The sequence below is a fragment of the Haemorhous mexicanus genome, chromosome 6, assembly GCF_027477595.1.
Source record: "Haemorhous mexicanus isolate bHaeMex1 chromosome 6, bHaeMex1.pri, whole genome shotgun sequence".
Classification (NCBI taxonomy): Eukaryota; Metazoa; Chordata; class Aves; order Passeriformes; family Fringillidae; genus Haemorhous; species Haemorhous mexicanus.
Window position 1 is genome coordinate 14,468,837 of NC_082346.1, and position 19,919 is coordinate 14,488,755.

Sequence of the window (19,919 nt, forward strand, 5' to 3'; positions counted from 1 at the left end):
GAGAAGTCCTCTGCTGTTTAATTCTCTGAAAGCAGAGTGGCAATTGCACACCCGGCAGTTGCTGTGAAATTGCTGCTACAGATAAGCGAAACTGGGATAGATATTTTTACTTGGAGTTTAGGGTGCCTGAAATGCAGATATCTATTCTTTTTCACCCAATTCCTGTTTGTAAGCAGTTCAGTTTAGGACCCAAGTGGATCTTGAGCTTTGGAAATCCTCATTCACACACTTCTATTAGGTATTAGATCTGGAGCAGGTGTTGTTTTTCCTTATCGGGTTTTTGGTTCACTGTGAATTAGGAATAAGTACACTGGTGGGCTATGAAGATGAAGCAAAGTAAATTGAGATTTTTGTATGCACATTACCACTTCAAATACTGTTGGCACTCAGGAAAAAAAAATTTAAAAAGACCTCCTAGCACTTGAAGTAACAAATTACTCATCTCACGCTTTGCTGTGGCAGATCATGGCTTGCTTTAAAGTAACATTCTTTTTTCCTGTGCTTAGATAATTTAGAGACTCCTCTGAAAAGAGGTGCTGCATGGAGTGCAGTGGAGTTGAGGTAGATTGGAGAAAAGGATTACAGTTTGCATGTGGAGGCAGTGAATGTAGGCTGCAGATAAACGACGTGGGTTTGGAGCGATCATTGCTGCTGCAGCTTGATTATTTTTCTCAGGGACAGGCACTGGCTTTTTCCTTCCTTTGAAGAACTACAGTACTCATGTCTGCACTGTACATTGTCTCACATTTGTGCTGTCTTCTGTTCCTCCACTACCTACCCACCTTCCTCTCTCACCCAGAAGCAGGATGCTGCGATCTTCTGAGCCTTCAACATGCACAAGGGCACCCTGTGGCCTTTCCAAATACTCATACCATGCACTTCATGCATATAAAACATCTGCTCCAGAGCTTTAAAAACGAAGGTTGAGAGAAGCTGATGTGGCTTTGGGAGCCATCAGAGCTAGGAATAATGTAGTGTCGTTCCTTAGGTTAACAGGTTAGTGTGGGAGCTAATGAGCAAATGTTTGAAGGTGTTTCCTTACTGAAAGGTGTGCTGAGAGCCAGCTGGGATTGCTTGCTTGGTCTGGGCAGTAGAGGAGGGCATGGCAGGGCTGGATGTGTGTGCTGGGAAACCAAGCCTTAGGTCTTGTGTCTCAGCTAGATGTCCAGCCATATTTCTCCAGGACTGCATCTGTTTTATAAACAAGTAAGGCAGGTAAGAAAGAATGTATGATTTGGAAGTAATAAGGTGGATTTTGCAGCGCCCTTGCCCTTAATGACTTTTATTTTCACAAACCTGGTTAATAGATACTTATAGTCTGTGAACTTTTTCTTGAAATATCAATGTATATGTAGCTTTTTTCTTTCGAGGGGGAATAAATTAACCGGTGTCATTTGGCACTGGCGGATATGTTCCTTTCTTTGATACAGAGCAAATTTGCTTTAGAGTCAGTTTCTTGAACTTGTAGAAAAATTGTATAGCATTGAAACACTAGGAATTAATCTAAATAGCCAGTGTGAGGTGAAAATGCTCCCTATGCTTTAATTGGAATGGCCTGGTGAAAGCCAGTTCCCAGGCTGCCTCCCTCACTAACTGCCCACCTTGTGGCAGATTGACATAATTCCCCCATCCCTGGGGAACCATAATAGAGCACTCCCTGAAGTGCTCAAAATCCCAAAGGGAAATAAGGATCTCTTTTTTCCCCTCTCTCGCTCTTTTTTTTTTTTTTTTTTTTTTAATTTTAATGGGGTTTCTGGGGTGCTTATGTTCATCCAGAGGATTGTGGCTATTAAATAGAGGGGGTTTTAAAGGTTTTTCTAATTGCCACACTTCCTCTCGCTCCCCCCTGTTAAGTGGCTTTGGACAGTTGCAGAACTTTGATTTCAAATTTGTCTAATCTCTTGAAATATCTAGGTAGGGAAAACTATTGTAACTGAAAATGGCTCTGATTTTTTTCTTCCTTTCTTCCATTTTAATAGATATGTTTAGTCTACTTTAAAAGCTTTCTGGAGAACCTTTTCTAAATGGCTAATTTAAGCTTGTCAGGTTTTAATTATAATCTCTCTATACACAAGTTAAGATGCTTAATGCTAGTGAAAAGTTCTGAATACAAAGCAAACCTGTGTCAAGTTGCAGAGCACTCTTACCCGTCTTAATTGCTTCTGGTCTGAACTTTAACCTTAACTCTCCCATCTGTCTTACAAAGTCTCTTCTCTCATCACAACCACTTTCTTTTCTGTGGAGTGCTGAGGATCTGTCTTAATTTGGCAGGAGTTTCAGTGTGGAAGAAAACTGCCACCAGGCTGTGGATGTGCAGCTCTTCCTTTATCCCACTGCAGCATGATGCCTGTTCCTGGAGTGCAGCCCTGCTCTCCTGGACATCCCAGAGCATTCCCAATACCTCTGATAGAATGGGACTGCTTGTGGGAGATCAGGTACCTCAGCAGCAGGAGAAGTGCCCCGATTCCAAATACCCTGACAACTTCTGGCCTCTGTTAAAATCAGTCCCAACAGAATCAGTATGGCTTGTTGTTGTTGTTGTTGTTGTTGTTTTTGTTAGCAGTTTTATGGATGTGTAGTTAAGCAGTTTATTCCTTTCTAGGACTGTTGTCTGCCTCGTTTTCTAGCTGTGACCCAGCCTTTGTGGCAAAGGTTAGTTGCATCTTTTTCTTAGATAAGAATGAGTTTCATTCAAGCTTAGAAAATTAGCCTTGGAAATACCCAGTCAGTGCAGATTCCTTCTGGAGAGTGCATTTAAAAGTTTAAATCCAAAATTGATTTGGAAGTGCTCTAATCTAAAATAACCCTGATGTTAGCATTGTTGTCTGCAACTCCTGCTAGCCCTGGCGTTCCGGTTCAGCGCGTTGGCACACGGTTCCCTGATGCTGTGAAATTGAGACTCATCTGGAGATACAGCCTTTTCTAAAAAGGATTGCAGGGCACTTAAGACTCCTTATTTCATTAGTTCAGTGAAGGAGTTCTTTTCAGCAATCAGGAGTCTCCTGATGAGGTGGGCAAAATCTGAGCAAATCACGCGGCGGACACTCGCGTGGAAATGGAGCGCAGGAAAAGCTGCTCAGTAGGTTTTTTGGCCCGGAAATGTTGCATTTTTTGGAGCTGAAGGTTAGTGGTTTAGAATTTCTTTTTAGTCTGAGGTTTCAGGCAAAGCATTAGTAGCTACATATCCAGGCCAGACTTCAGGAGGTACCTTTCAGGAGGCTTTCAGTTCTGCACATTGGGTCGGGTCATGGGATTATTATGGTTTTTTCATTGTTTCTGATCAAGTGTAACCATCGCCATCTTCACGTATGTTGGTGAGAATTAAATGGAGCATGAAGATCTGAATTGAAGGGCAGGCTTCCACTTTAAGGGGATGGGCTGCTGCATGAAGCAGTGGTAATGATCCAGAGGAGCAGGATGCATTGAGGAAAAGAGTGAAGTGTGAGCACCATCCAAAGTGCAGGCAGCAGGTCATAAATTCTTTTAGTGGTGGTGGTCTGAAATTCAAGGAATAGGATTAGAGAGCTGCAGTAGGTTAATGAAAATGGCTCCCTCAGGATCAGCTTGAATTCAACTCAGTGGTCAGTTGTAAGAGGAGGAATGTCTTGTGCAATTCCAGCTTCTCATCCATATTCTGAATACTATGATGCTCCTGAATGCTTAATAGAGTAGAAGATGCTCTGTTATGATATACTTCATATGACTTCTAGGATGCTTTACTGCAAACTAAATGTCATGCTAACTTGCCCCAAACCCATAGTGCTCACTTTATTCTGGAATATATGAATTGCACCAGGGTTTTCAAAGCCTTGATTGGACATGAAAAAAAAAATAAAGGAGGAAGAGAAAAAAGTCTCGCAATTCTATTTGTGTCTTTGCTGTTGTCCAGGGTAATAATGCTCAAATCCTGCCTCTATACGTCACCTCAAAGGAGCTCATTATAGAATGAGTATACAACAGCCAAGAAACCACTTTTCATTCTTATCAGCATATTTTCTTGTAAAGAAGGGTACCATTAATGGCCAGCTGTGGCTTGTGAGCCCTGACTTAATCAGAAGTGAATAATAAAAATTAATTTGAGGCATATAGTTACTAGCCAACTGCAGCTATAACAAATGTTTAATGATCAGCCTTGCACCGGGGGCTGCATACCTTTTCCTGGGAATGAAAGGGGAAATGTCCAGGGGTGGGACTTTCTCTGTCCTAATTGCAGTAGCAAAATGAGGTAGAGTAAAATCTGATTGTAGAAGCAAGCTGTGGCTCAGTAAGGCTTAAGTTAGACCTCAGTAAACAGAAGAACAGAGGTGATGAAGTATTTAGCCTCTGCTTTCTCTGCCTTCTCTATCTTCATGGCATTAAGAGAACAACTTTGGTTGATATTCTTTGCAAGGTACAGCAAATTCTTTCTGACAAACATCACCCTGCCCTTTATCTAGTCGTGAAATATTAAACTGCTTTGCCAGAGTCATCCTGAAGGGCATTGTGCTGTCTGGGGTCTGCACTGGGAGAGGAAGGGTTGGTTGTTGGTGGGCTACACTTGGTTTAAACATCTTGGGTCTTTGTCAAACTGCTTGCAAGGCCGGGTTATCCAGGGACCTCCTTTAGCTGAGTGACTGCAACATACAGGTCACGGGCTTTTGTCTGGTCCTTCTCAGACAGCAGCAATACCTGAGCAAAATGCACTCTGCTCCTCTCTCTGGCTTCTGCTGCAAAGGACAAGGCAGTTCTGGGTCTCCGTTTCACTCAAACTCTCCTCTGCTTCCCAGCCACCTCTGGGTGTGACAAGGAATTTAGAAAGGAGCAAGGCAAATCTTTTGGGAGACGGTAGTTGGACTTTCAAGGTATTTTCTAACCCCTGGAGTCTGACTGAGCATTTTTATGTTGAGTGCAGCTTGTGGATAAAATCCAGTAAAGCTGCACTAGATGGGAACCATTTTTGACGCCTCTTCTGAGACTTGTTTTTGTGCACCTGAAGCTTATCAAAGCAAATCCACAAATTCCACAGTCTTTTGGAAGGTTGTGTAGCATCACTCAAAACTTCAGGGCTTGCAAAAGGTTAGGGTATTATTTGTATCTAAAATACAAACGCCACTTTGTAAATCTGTATTTGTTTATTGGTTAACCTGAACAGTGCTCACCAAAGCTCACCCGTGCTCACAGATTGAGACTGAGTCTCTACACACAGGCACTCTTACCACCTCAGCCTCTCTCATACAACAGGAAAAATGCACCACTTAGATGTAATTGGGGGGGAGAAGAGATGGGATGCTCTCTTAACCTTGGTTTTCCTTTGCTACTTTCATGAGACAAAATTCCAGTCTGCTTTATTTTTTAAGTCAGCAAACCGATTATATATTGTAAAAGATCCCTGTTTTCATGGGTGAGTAGTAATTACTGAGTAATGGCTTAAAACATTTCCTGAAGGAACATAAAGCTGTTTTTAAAAGTCAAGAGTACATTAAAAGGATTACCATGTAGATTTGATTTTTAGATAACACTAAAATGGATCCCAAATGGACTTATGAAAAGGGATGCTATCTCTTTAATGGAAAGTGCATGGTCTGACAGCTCAGCATGCAAATGGTCCTGCAAAGGACTGGCTGTTGTGTTTTTTCCTTTCAACAAGAAGACAAGGAAATAGCTTGCCCTTCTCCTTTCAACTTTTAGTAGCAGATGGGTTGCTCTGGTTTTGCTAGGAAGTGGAGAAGAGGATAGGTTTGGTGGATAACTGCATCTTTCCAAATCACTGGGGAAGTGTATTTCAGGACTCCTGGAAGGTCAGTCAACGGCAATTGTATCTCTTACAGAGTTTGCATTAAGTAGATAGAGTCCTTCTGCATTCCCCATAGGCAAATCTCTCCTTGCCTCTTATATGGAAATAAATTTTAGGCCTAGTATATTTATTACACTAATCTTGTGTAGGGCATAAACATCAGTGCTTGCCTTGGCAGTAAGTTTGGACAGGGCAGGAGGGGCTGTTTTATTCATACTACAGTAACTTGCAATCACAATAGTATTTTCTATTTCAGAGTTGCCAACGCAACTTTCTGGTGATTGATGGTATAAAATGGGCTTTTGGCCTGAGCAGGATTTCTTCTAGAAACATTTAAAGGAGTATATTCATATTTCATTAAATACAGAGCGCACCAGGATTCCAAATTCTTTTGTGGTATTGCGCAAATTATTATAGGCTCCAAAAGTCTTGAGAAATTTCTATAAGCCTGTGAAAGCTTTAGATTGGATAGTCATCATTGCCTGCATTAAGGGCTGTGACAGATTGCTTCATCAGTGTACACAGAGCAGAACATCAAATGGCCATTTGGCAGTGGGCACTGAAATTCTATTAAGGTTGCCGAAAGCTTAGGTTGACATTGTGTATGTCTGCAAAGAGGCAGAAGAAAAGATGATGGTGATTGTGCAATGATATAGTTCTATCCTCTTTAAAATATTCACATATATAGCATGCCAGATCTGTCAGGGTGATGTTAATGTTTCGCTGCTAAACCTGAGCACTGCTGCCCTGCACATCTTTGCTCGTGTCTCGAAACCTCGGGATGTTAACCAGGCCATTTCAGCTGGGAGGTGAGCACTGGGTAGCATCACACATCAGCATGAAATAACTGAGGAGTTTTTACTTCTTGAACACTCTTTGGGATATTTAACTTGATAGAAGGTTTTTCCATTTGATTTTCTTGCCTGTTGAAAAAGGGAAGGGAAACAAACCCTGCCTTCTATTTAATTGTGGTACCCAGGTTATTCTTACAAGAGCTGAAAAGTGAGGGATGAGTTCTTACCTTGGTGACCATTTGGTTCAGAGACTCTTCTACCACTACTTTGCTCTGACACTCAAACCCACTAAATAGACAGCTTCTGAAGTTGGTGTCTTTTTTATGGTCACCTGCAAATTGATGGAATATATAGGAATATGGAATAAATTTCAGGCCAGTCATCCCTAATAATAGTTTTTTTCTCATTCTTCTACTGCTGGAAGGGTGGTTTGAGGGTAGTCACTCCATTGCCAGACCTTTTTCTACTACAGACACTGAAGAAGGGAGCTGGCCACCTGAAATCAGGACCCTTGCCAGACTGCAGTATGCTAAATTGTGACTAATGGAGAAAACTTGATCAGAATGTTCTCAGATTAGGTTGAAAGTGGAAGAAATCTGCATGTCTTTGTACTGCTTCCAGGGCTTCAAACAGTAAAAATGGATTTTACTGAAACAGTGGATGTGCTAAGAATAAACTTTGGACATGTGCCAATTACAAAAAAAATTAAAGCTCAAACAAACACATTTTATGAGCACAGGGAAAACATTGCTTCCTGAAATGAATTATAGAAACTGTCTTGCAGCAACAATTATTATGGTTTGTGTTTAGTCCTGCTGCCATGTGTTTCTTTATAGCTACAGGTTGGCCTCTGGTAGGACAAACTCTCTAATTGAGAGAGGCTAAAAGCAGGTACTGGGAGACTCAAAACTTGTGGGGAAAATGGATTCTTACCCTAAACCTTGTGTCCTGAATCAGGACCTATGTTGGTACAGGTTCAAATTATGCCAAATAATTACTTTGGATGTGTCGGTCTATCTGAGCAAATGGCTTGAAAACAGGGTCCCTACATGTGAGATTGAATTGGGGTTAAAGCCACTCACGAAGCTTTGGGTCACTTTTAGGCAGCTGAAACTGCCAGGAGACACTAGACTCTGAAAAATATTTCTCTACAGCTTGTCATGAAGTGTATGGACAAAAAAAAAGTTGCCGTATTATTGGGCAGAGGACTTAGAATAGTCAAAATAGAAGTGGTGATCAAAATGTTGTTTCTCTCACTAACTGCCCTCTCCAACTACTTTTTTGCCATGCTTGGGAAATTTATTCAGTAATGACTCAGAAGAAATAATACCCCAAATGAATTGCTAAAGCCACTGTAAAAATCACCAGCTGCATATTGCTGCATGAAACTGGCAAGGAAAAAAAGACTGTGGTTTCTCATTGAATAATTTTGATGAATGGTCTGAGTCTTACTCATAAGCATTTAGTTGCAAGTACTTGGTGTTCCAAATGTAAGGTTTTAATTGGATATACAGATGACATGATGAGTTTCACCTTGCTGGCTGTAATTCTTCTGATGAAATTCTTGGTGAAGATGCCTGAGACAGTGCACTCTCCATTCAGTGGGAGTGCAAGGTCTGACTTGTTTCACAGGGTGCAGTATTCATAGAAGGTGAGTAATACAATACTGGGAACACAAAGTGAGTTCCTTTTTAGGGGAATGAAATTCACTGCATCTTTTTGGCAATGACTGTCTGCATTTACTTAAATGGGTGATGCAGGGCTCTAATGCTTTTAAATGATATCAGATCCTCTGATAAAAGACATAAGACTGCAGCCTATTTATTGTGATGAGACAGGAGTTAATAAGATTACTCCTACTCTTCAGTTACTTTTTCATCTTTTGCAGCCAAATGCTGGGGGTTTTGTTAGCAGGCAAAAGGAGGTCAGTTCATTGAAAGGGTGTTGATGCTAGAAATAAACATTTTTTTCCCCTCAAGTGGAACTCTGAAACTTAGGCTCAGTTGCCTGACTGCCAAACCCCTGGTCTTTAAACCAGAATTGCTTCTGGCACTGGAATGCTGCATCCTTATAATAACCACTTATATAAATTTAAAAAAATATTATAAGTAAATTTAAAAAAAAGAATAAGTGTAATGTGAACCTGCAATAACTGTGGTGTTTGGCAGAAGAAGGTTCAGAAATGTGGTAGCAGTGTCTGAAGGAACTGCTCAAGGAAGAATTTGTGCTGGAGAATAAAAACAATTCCAGTGCTGTGTTGTGCAAGGTGCTGTACAACAGGGAGTGATTGTCACAAACCTTTTGGAGAGGATAAGTACTGTGTGTGTGTGTGCATAATTATTTGCTTTGTTGTTGAACAAGCTTTTACTCTTAAAGTAAGTACTCTGAGGAAAAGTTTTGGGGTTTAAAAAAAGAAAAAAAAATAACAGCAACAATGAAAAAACCCAAACAAACACAAATAGACAAACAAAAGCCCCAGCAACAACAAAAAAGCCATCACCAAAAAACTTGTCGAGGGAAAGAGTTAAAGCCATCTGCCTGAAAGCATTGTGTAAAACATACACACAATGTTGGGGAAATAAGCCAATTATGTGTGCTTCACAGGAGGTGGGGGACTGACCTTTGTGTATAATTAGTTCTTTTATTTAAAGCAAAGATTTTGAATAGAATAACTAATTAGCTGTCATAAATGGCAAATTGAAGATTTTGGCCGGATTCCTTGGGGAGAGTGGGAGGAGGTCCCTCCTCCCAGCCCGTACTGTACGCTCTGGCTCTCCTCATTAGGGCTGTTTTTAGTTCTCTGCAGAGGTAATGAGGAGTGCAGCCACACACTTCTCTGAGCCCCCTCTAATAAGCCATGAAATGCAGGTGGAACAGAGCTGCCTCCAGCTCCTGCTGCCTTCTCCCCACACATGTGGGTGTAGCTGAGGGGGGCAACTTGGAGTGGAGGGGGTCTGCAAAGTCCTGGTGATATCACCTGTGTTTTATGCTCTGGACTGGACTGTATAAAATACAGCAAGCTGCAAAGCCTTGAGGCATATATCATTAGCTAGCAGTCCCCCATTACTCTTTCAGACCAATTAACCTTTAGAGTTGCATTAGAGAAATTAGGTGGTGAACTTCCCTGCTTTCAGAGGGGACCTCTAGCTCTGCTGCAGACCAGAGCACTGTGGAGCCGTGCGCCGTAGGACCAGTGCAGATAACTGTTATTTAAAAGGTCTGCCATTTATGAAAAGTTCCCAGGCTCTCTTGGAAAGGAGGCTTTATGAACAGTGCCCTTAGAGGAACTGCAGCTGATTGCCATGTGAATAGAAATATCAGTAAAATGGCTTAGAAAAATTTAGAGGTGTACTTAGTGGACACTTGTGTTATAAAGCCAGCTGAATCATTTTACAGAAAGGCTCCGACTGAGCAGATATGGGCTGATTAAAGCTTGTTTGTCCGGCTGTGAATAGTGGTAAAGTTTGGATTACTCACTACAATAACAGCCTCTTTAGACACAGACATAAATTTCAGTAAGTCCAGAGGTGGTGTCTATAATTTTTTAATGTGTATTGGAGCTCTGAGCACTCAGAGCGGGTTTAGTTTTGTATTTACCAGCAGCAAGTCTATTAAGCTGTAAAGGGCAAAGAAGTGAGTGTAGGTAGCCAGAAATAGAAAGGATTCATCTACTGTTTCTAAGAAAAGAGAGCACTGGATGTCTAGCAACAGGAGAGAAGAGAGCAACTTGATGGTACTTTCAGAATCTGGCAGTAATCAGTGCTCCCTTGTGATCACGTATTTAAATATGTGAGCATCCAGCTGTTAATTTTTCTAGTTCTGCTACACTCCTCATTTTCTTATCCTCGTCCACAGAGCACGTGTGGAATTTGTCAAAGGTGACCCCTTTGTTTCTTGACAGCCCCAGTTAGACACCACGTGTCCCTCATCAAATTGAACTGGATTTCTTGGCATGTTTAGGCAAAGTAGTGGGAGGAAATGGACATAGAGAAATGAAGCAACATCCCAGTCTTGCAGTGGGGAAATTGCTAAAAAGAAAGAGCAGTTTTCCAGGTGGTTTCTGCCTGCAGAGCCCAGGCTGCTTCAGGTCTGCTGGAAGGGGGAGGCAGGAGGAGGAGAAGCAGGGTTTGGTGTTGATTGTGTCCTCTCTGTGCAAGCCTCTAACTGTGAAAAGGGTTAAGCTTCTGAGATGCTTCTCTCTCCTTGCTTGGAAATGACATGGCAAGTGTTCGAGGAACCCTTGCTGATCAAGTTTGGCAGTTTTTGAAATTTTGTTTCACGCCTTGCCTGCTGTGTCAACTCACCAGCTAATTGCAGCTGCAACTTTCTGTAGTGGCTTGTGTGCCCCGTGCAGACCGGTTGGTTGGGGTGTCGGAGGGAAACCTCACAGCCCAAAATGTAATTTCAAAACACTGAACCTGACCAGCAGAGGCTGACCTTGCTCGTTATTATCTGAGTGGGAATAGCAGCTTTGAACATCATATGATCTCTGAAATGGTACCTTTTTTCATTAGAAAGCCCCCTGCTGAACGCTGACCAAATACATAGCTTTTTTCCTTGCTTAAGGTACTGCTTAAAAATATATCTATATCTGTTCCTTTGCTAGTTATTAGAAGCAAATCAAAGTGCTACATTCCCCTTACTTGCAGAAGCCTCTCATAAGACAGTGGTGCTCTTGCAATAGCGAGGAGCTCAGATGGCTGCGGAGAGCGAGGGCTGCCAGGGCCACAGATGGAACAAGAACTGCCCCTGCAGTCAGCCCTCAGCCATCCAGGCCTGCTTGCCATAGGAGACCCTCCTAACCTGCCCTAAATTATCAAACCAGCCTCTCCTAATGGCCAAGCCAGGGTATCATCCTTGTACAATTGATGCTGCTGCTGCTGCATTGGCACCCTCTCTCTGGGTGAGGGCAGCCGGACCTCTGAAAGGGCACTGCTTTCCAAAGTGAAGCCTTGGGAAGTCCCATCTGGCTGAGGATCTTGTGTTTCTGAACTACAGAGCTGATTTCAAGCCCCATCCATGCAGCAGCTCTCTTCAGTTTAAGGTGTGCTGGTTATGTGGAATCTGTGTCTTTCCAGATGCAGGATCCTTGTGTTATCTACACAAACCTTGCAAAAGGATTGTAGGATGACTCCCCCTTCTTGTGAGAAATCCTCCTCTGCCTCTAAGGGTACACATTTAGAGAGTCTGTTTGGGGGGTGAATAATGACTTGCTGGTGTCTGGGGCTCCTATCTAAAAACATAATTCTCACATCTAGGTCCTAGTTTTCATAGGTGCGAACTATTTTCTTTCATCACTGGTACTGATCTTACACAGCTTGCAAATGCAAATTCACATGCTCACCCTTCTGTGCCTCACAACAAGGCAGACTCTTCTCACAATGTGCACTTTTTCTGGAGTGGAGTCGGGAAGAGCATGGAAATTATTCGAAAATGGAGGCTTCTTTTTGCTATGGAGAAGTATTTTGGCTTAAAAAACCCAAACAAACAGAGGTGTGCCTAGAACCACAGGACCACTTCCCTCATTCTCGTAACTCTCACCAGGCACATGGAACTTCTGCAGTCTGACCTGCAGCATCATCCACTTCTGATGCTTCCCTGTCTTGTCCCTCTTTCCAAATGTGTGTGTGTGTTTCTCTGTGGCTTTGTAGAATTTCTCTCGGGAGCGTTACAGGTTGCACATGTGGCCAGTCTAATACAGATACAGGTTTTCACTAAATTATTGCAGATTTGTCACTGGTGTCAAAAGTTTGATTGTAGAGATTTGGGTTTTGAGTGTGCTGCAGCAGAGGGCAGGAGGGTTCTTTAAGGGTTCTTGAAAGTTACTTGGCCTGTCTCTGTGCTGCTGAGACCACTTTGATTACAGATGGATCAATACCTCGCTGTTTGTGTGGAGGTGTCTTAAGTGCTATTGTCGTCTGCTCGGGCTCTGACAAAGCAATTATTACTGTGGGAGTGGTGGGTTTACATGTGCTGACCATTAGCCACTCTCAGGTCACCCTGGCTTTTAAGGAGAGCAGCGAATGTCACTTACTGCAGTGGCACTGGCTGGGTCCTCTCTGCTTAAGGGTCTGTTAATAATTCTATTATCAAGCTGCTGCTTTCCAGGACATCCAGCGCTTCCTGCAGAAAGGGTGGATTAACTTTGTGTAAGAGTATATAACCAGTGACACCTGCTGCTGTGCCACAGTGTCCCTTCTCATCATCTCTGCATTGGTTAAGCCCACAGTGTGCTTGTTACGGGCCCAGCATTGTCATTTTTAGTGACTGACACCAGTAAAAATAAAAATCATAACGAATTCTGCTGTCTCAGTGAGTTAATTTCTTCTTTCATCATTTCCTGTCCTGTCCCTCACCCACAGTACAATCCTTGTTTATTTTTCCACCTTGCCTATTGATTCCATAAAGTCCTTTCCTGCCTGGCTCTTAAACTGAGGAGGCTGATGGGCATCACAGTGCTCACCATGGCAGGCACTGGCTGCTTGGAGAAAAGGAAAAAGCTGGACACAGCACTGAGGGGAAGGTGACCACAGCAAGTCCCCCAAGCCTCCTGAGCTGAGTCTGCTGTCACCACCTCATACCCAGCTATCTCATGGCTGTTTTGCAGTTCCAGCAGGGGTTTCCAGGAAGGATGAAACTCCTGGCTGTTTTCTACCTTCTCCAGTGATACAGGAGGAGGAGGAAAGCTCTGCTTTGCTTAAGGAGTGTGACAGAGGGGTGCTGGTGGGGTTATTCTCAGCAGTTCTCAAGGGCTTTTGAATCAAATTTATTTTGGAGCAGCCCCTGGCCTGCTCTGGCTTTCAGTCAGGCCTCTGTCACCCACAGGATTCACAAGAGAGGAAAAACAGTGGCATACCACATCTTTTTATACCCACTCCTCTCCCCTCCCCATCAAACTCAACTCAGATGCTGAACCAGGGGGGTACATACCATGGTGGCCCTTCTGCTCTTTTTAATTGCCTGTGGCAGGTAATTAACAACACAAGGGTGTGGGTAATGAGGGGAAGAAAATAAATGTTGAAATTTCAGCCAGTTTATGCTGCTGCAAGATGTTGGCTAGAAAGAGTCTGGTGCGTTGTGTCAGTCCTGCCCTTAGGAAAAAAGGGCTGCGAGTGTCGCACTCACCGTTAGCCTAGGACAGCCAGTGGAGTTGGGATTCCTTTGACTGTCAGCTCCATGCAACGTGAGCTTCCTTTGGCTGTGAGCTCCTTGTAATGGCAGCAGCAGCAGCAGTGTTTGCCCCCAGCCTGTGCTCTGAAGGAGGTGCTGTGTTTGCCTTGCAGGCGTGCCGATGCTCTCCGTGCAGCCCAAGGGGAAGCAGAAGGGCTGCGCCGGCTGCAACCGAAAGATCAAGGACCGCTACCTGCTGAAGGCTCTGGATAAGTATTGGCATGAAGACTGTCTAAAGTGTGCCTGCTGTGACTGCCGTCTTGGAGAGGTTGGATCAACTCTGTACACAAAAGCAAATCTCATTCTCTGCCGCAGAGATTACCTGAGGTAAATAGAGGGACGTACTGCGGGCTCTTCCCGAAGCCTCTCGGCGTGCTGCCGGCTGCGTGGCTTCCTAAAAATGGGACAGTGTGTGCTCGTGCATGGCCAGCCCTGCCCAGAGGAGACTGGGGCTCCTTCCGCTGTCTAGGCTGGGCTTTTTATTTGCACTTTCGTAGTCTGGGAGGTGAAATCCTGCTTTTAGGTGAAGGTACAAGGCGGAGGCCATGAGTTTTTATTATTATTATTATTATGGACCAACCAGAACAAACTCTGCTTGCTGAGTAAGTTAGGAAAAACTCTTAATTCTCCTTGCATATCTCTGATGCTATACCCCTGCATATTGACTGAGACCTGACCAAACCTTTACCTTTTCCTTTTTAGTCATAGCTTTTAGACAGCCTTCTAGGCCTGAGTAAGGTTGCTCCCATGGGGCTCTTGTATCTTTCCTAACTAAACAGAGCAAAGCTCAAAAATTACAGATCAACTTCAAAAAATGTTTTTGTCTGAGGAAATCAGCAGAGACCATCACTAGCTTGGAGTCAGAACCATTCTGTCAGTGTGTGTCTGCAATCCATAACAACACATGGGATTTTTTGCCTGATGTGTATGGGGGTTTTGTGCAAAATACTTTATGCAAACATAAATGAATATTAATAAGACAGCAGGCCTAATGCAAACATTATTATGAGGGTCACACTGCAAAACACTCAGACTTTTGCTTTGTTTTTCCTTTGGAAGAATGTACTTGATCTCCAGCTAATGTGTGTGTTTTCTTTTATTTTTCCTCAAGCACTGATAGCATTTCCCAGGCAAGCTCAACCAGTAAAACATCTGAAGCAAAACAAGCCCAACACACTGTTGTAAGATAGGGAGGTGAAATGTCTTCTAACCTTGCAGTGCTCAGGGGCTGCCCAGATTAGTGTCAGTGCTCAGATGCTTTGTGTGTTTCGATGTAAACATTTTTCTGAAAATCTTCAGTAAATATTTCCTTAGTAAACTTGAACAAACAAGTTTCTCCTTCTGAAGATGAGAGATTAAGTGCTGAGCCAAACAGAAGGACTGAGTCTATCAGCTGCCATGTGGGAGCTGTCACCTTGCCCTTCAGCCCAGCAGTGCACAAGAGCATCCTGCCCACAGGAGGGTTTTAGAGCTGAAACTTTTCAGGGCACACGTCAAATATCTCAGCTGAAATTCTGCCACACAGGCAGCCCTTGCAGCTCCACATCTGGTTAGGTGGAGTGTGTCCCCAAATCTAAGTGAGGAAGGAGGAGTTTGGGTAAGGGTGAACACATTGAGGTGGAAAAGACAAGATAAGCAGCCTTTGGAAAAATGGAAAGGGTGTGAAAAGAAAGAGTTAACTGTCTTCACTATAATGAAATAATTTTTGTACCTTCCTTAAAACTGAGTATTTACTAATGTCACAAGTCACTTACTCTGAAGGCATCCTTAACCCTGTCTGTGCTAAGCTAAGAAAAATGAGCTCCAGAAAGTTCAAACTCAACACAGAGATTTCCACCCCCAAATTAGCATTTTGGTTTCTTCTTCTTCATTCTTCTTCTTTCATTCTTTCATTCTTCTTCAGCTCAGCTATACTCTTTCTGTGTTGTGGACATAATTCTGATGTGGCAGTGAAGAATATTTCAGTTCTTGATCTTCCCTTTTTCAGGAAGCCTTTTATCACAGTATCACAACTGGGTCATGCTAGATACTATCACAGGGACCCCAGACTCTCAGGAGAACTACCTCCAGGAATAGTTTTCTTTCCAGGAAGAACAGCTGCATTATTTTCTGAAGCATTTGTTTGTACTTTATCTTCTGTGCATTATCTTTTCTTTATCTTGTTTGCACCCAGCTTGCCAAGTGATCTAGGTCTCTCCATCTGTCATTCTCCGCTTCATTATTTATCACTTGACTTTGTCATTTATGGTCTTGAAAAAGTATAGTGTTTGTGATTTTTTCAGGGGGAGGTTGTTTTTGGTTTTGTTTTGGGTTTTTTTGTTGTTTTTAAATTTGACCCTGAAGATAGATACTCACCTTTATTCTCTATGTTGCAGAACCCTGCTAGAAATACTGAGCTGCACAGTGTTTCCAATTTACATTTGCTTTTTGAGACCTATGAGCTACCCCATGTTTTGTCCATTTAATAAGCACTGTATTGATTTTGGTTTATGCTAGTTTCATAACAAAAATAATGTGTGGCATCAAATCAGGCATGTTAAAGTGCCAAAGGACAGCAGTATTGATGCTGTTTGGTTTAGAAGGACCTTTTTACCACTGGAGTTGTAGAGCACTTTCTTTCTTTCCTTGGTTTATCCCAAGAATGCTGCTTTGAGGTGGAAAAGCTGAACCTGTGATTTTCCCACTGGCCCTTAAATGATGTGAATTTTCTGGGGCACACCAGAAGCCTGTGCTGGAGATGGAAAAGAAGCCAGGCATTTCAGACTCCAAGAAGTGGCCATTGTCCCATCTTTGTGAAGAGAGGGCAGTTCATGACATGAACCATGGAAGGCAGCAGCTGGGACTTGTGTTCAACCATGGCCACGCAGCTTCTGTCCCAGCACCAGTTAAACATGGTCTGTGGAACAAACTTCTGTGCCTGGAAGGTGCCTTGTAACACTTCTGTCTCCCTTTTTAAGGTTGGAATAGTTCCTGGCCTGACAAGGGGGAAGTCTGTTGCCGTTTGTTCCTCATGGTTAAACTGTGAAGACTTCTGTGGCCTGTACATTAAGAATTTTCCCTTTATCTGAGTTTAGGGTGTTGGAGCTTTGGCTGGTTTTTGTTGGGAAGAACAGTAGAATTGCCATATCCTGGGAAAATTGTTGAAGACTCAGCTAGGAAAGAATAACATTAATTCTGTCACAGCATTGTTAATTAGCCTTCAGCTGTTTAGGCAGCTTTACAGCTATCATGGCTTGTATTCTTACAAATAAGTAAATTTAGATTATACTGGGGTTTTTTGAGGGGTTCTGCTGAACTCCTGGGTCTGTTCCCCTGATGCTAAGAAACCCTTTCAGGCTCCAAGGATAGGAATAAGGGCATTGCTACGCAGTCCCTTATTTATAGAAGTATAAAGCAATTTTTTTACTTTAAAGCATCTTGTATTGGCTTCTACACATAATATTTCTTTCTTTCTCCATTTTAACTATTAGTTCTATTAATAGAAGGAGCTGAAGTTGCCATCGCAATCTTCTCTACTGTCTGTTCCCTCCTGGTAATTTGAATTTTTCTTCTTAGTGAATTAACCATTCCCATCATTATATAATTCCTTCACATTAGTAGTTTTTAGAGTCTCTACCCACATTTTTTCCTCCTTGTTAAACAGCTCACAGTGTTTGGTCTCCTAGTCAAATTTTAGCAGAATTCATCCCTAAAAATAACTTTTCATACTTCACACTGTGGTTGCACCATAAAGGGAGCACTTTACCTGGAGAACAGTGAGAGGAATTCAGTCAGAGGGCTCCTGGAATGTTTTGTTGTCAATTTGCAGCTCTGGGACCCTCCTGAGGGCAGGTGTGGATGAGCCACAGCCACGACAGGGATTGGGGCCAGGGGTGGGCTTGTGGCAGAGGGTCAGGACAGGAGCAGTGCCAGCTTCTTGCCTGCTGTGGCAGAATCCCTGTGGATCCGGCTTTGTCCCAGGCCCTGGGAGCACGGTGGGCTGCCAGCCCTGTGTGCTGATCCCCAGTGGGTTTTCAGCAGAAATCTTTCCAGTGTTCCAGGAGCTGCGAGCAGACCACAGCCCGATCATTTGTTTCAAAAGATAAACTGTCGTCATTGCTTGTGAAGGAACATTTGTTAACCTTCACTTTTCATAAAACACTTTCTTGCTCATTTTTTAATCATGAAAGATGAAATTGGATCTCGAGTTGTTATCCTTGTGGTATCACCTCAGTCTCCAGCTGTGTCTCGATGTATCTTTCAATACATTTCATCTCAGCAAATAGATTTACCATTTGTTTCATAATCGAGGTTCCAGCATCCCTACCTCTAATTATTTTTGATAAGCAAATGCTGCTGAAGGAACTGCTTCTGGGACAGAGCAGCTTAGCATGCAGGCTCAGATGGCTCCTCGCAGCCCCCACGCAGCGACGTGTGTTTGTTCCGAGGCATAATTAAACATTCACCAAGCTCCGCTTCACAGGGACGGGCTGGGTGTTGCATCAGGATTTCCCGTGAGGAGCTGACAACTTAAATTTCACTGTGAAGTGCTGATGAAGAACGTGATTTTTCCTTTCTACTCAGCATGGTGCCCTCACACGAGCAAAGGCGAGTCGGGCTCGCTTTGAGAGGAGCAGAACTGTTGCTTCTGCGTGTTTGATATGCTGGTGTTGGGAAAGTTTTTCATCATGTAAACTGATTGGGGCCTTAATTAGACTCCAAAGGAAGCTCAGAACCTGCATTTAAAAATGATGGTGAATCAGTGAAAGAGAAGGGCTTTCCGGGAAATCCTGATGCTGTTCTCAGGGGGTTTCATGGCAGTTCCTTTCACCCACTTTCCCACATATTTGGATCAGGGCTGCAAACTCAGCATGGCATCACTCTGCATGTGGTGTTGGTGCCTCCAGGGAGCGGAGCAGCCCTCTGCATCCCACCTGAGGGACAGGGACCTCCTGGCAGGGCTGCCATCCCTGTCACCCCTCAGCACTGTCTGTGTCACAGGAGCCTGAGCTCCACCCTCGGCAGCTCCTACTTCCAGTGACTCAGATGCCAAGTCCTGGGGTTTTTGCTCTACTCCAGATGTCCCAGGACATTAACTCTGTCAGTGAATCGCTTAGGAGCCCTTTAGGTGAAGGGTTCTGTATCTGGCAAATAGGCAGGGTTGGATTTTCTTGTGTGATAAGAGCACAAATGTGGGTGCCCTGCTCTGTTGGCACAGGAGGATGTGGACAAATTCCCTCCTTCTGGTGGCCTTCCCCAAATCAGTGGCAACAGCCCTGAGCCAAACCACTAAGCCATGGCTGGCTGTGTGAGAACAAGCCTTTGGGAACTGAGATGTGTGTGCCCCAATAGGAAGATTTTAAGTTTATCTCCCCAAGACATCACTAAGGCTCAGAATGTGGCTTTAACCTGCAGTAGCTGCTGCACCTTTGAAGCAGGAAGGAGAGAATTTGGGATATTTTTTCCCTCTGGAGAAGCACAGTGTGCGTGTATGCACTGAGAGCATGTCCTGCTGGATTTTCAAGGGACATGTTTAGTGTGGGAAGGAGAGGTATAAATGCAGTGTGGCTGAACAAATGGTGTCTGCTCAGAGCCTAAAAATGTCACTAAGCTGAAGTGCTGCTTTTGCCTCGCAATAGGGAGCATCTTGCATGCTGCATAGGGCACCCTCACTTCTACACTTGGTGTCTGTACAGATTAAGGAGGATTAATTAGCCTCAAAATACAATGTGTCTTGGCAACACTGCTGTGCTTTGTGATGTTAAAATACAGATTTTTTTTCTTTTCCCCCTGCAGTAGCTGGCCCAGGACTTTCTCACAGCCTGTGCCCATACTTGGTTGGTTTGTTTGTTTGTTTGTTTCCCTTTTTTTTTTTTTTTTTTCACCTCCACAACTTGTCACTGAGGAGGAAAGCTAATGGGGAGCAATTCTGCCTGGCTGTGGTACACTAGCATGCCTCTAGCACTTTCAGCTTTGCAGTTTTCTGACTGCTGTGTTTAAGCTCTCCTAAGAGGACGTTGTTGCACTTGTGTTGAGCAGTGCCAGAGCAAGGATGGGTTTAAGGTCAGCAGTTTCAGTTACACCACGCGAAAGGCTGGGCCAGGGCAGGAGGTCTTGGACTTCTCCTGCCTGCTCATGGTCCCAACCCTTCTGTAAATGCCCACTGAAAATATGGAGGAGGAGGCCAAAGGAGTGAAAATAAG

The 19,919-nt window shown here is 43.5% G+C and overlaps 1 protein-coding gene across 17 annotated transcripts in view; it reads left to right on the forward strand.

Moving 5' to 3' along the window:
- Nucleotides 1-19,919, forward strand: part of LMO1 (LIM domain only 1) — a 144,244-nt gene that overhangs the window by 114,061 nt on the left and 10,264 nt on the right. For all 17 annotated transcript variants that reach the window (XM_059848898.1, XM_059848897.1, XM_059848899.1 and 14 more), the window contains one exon: nt 13,851-14,064. In XM_059848898.1, coding sequence (XP_059704881.1) covers nt 13,851-14,064 — 214 coding nt within the window. The remainder of the gene's footprint in view (nt 1-13,850; nt 14,065-19,919) is intronic.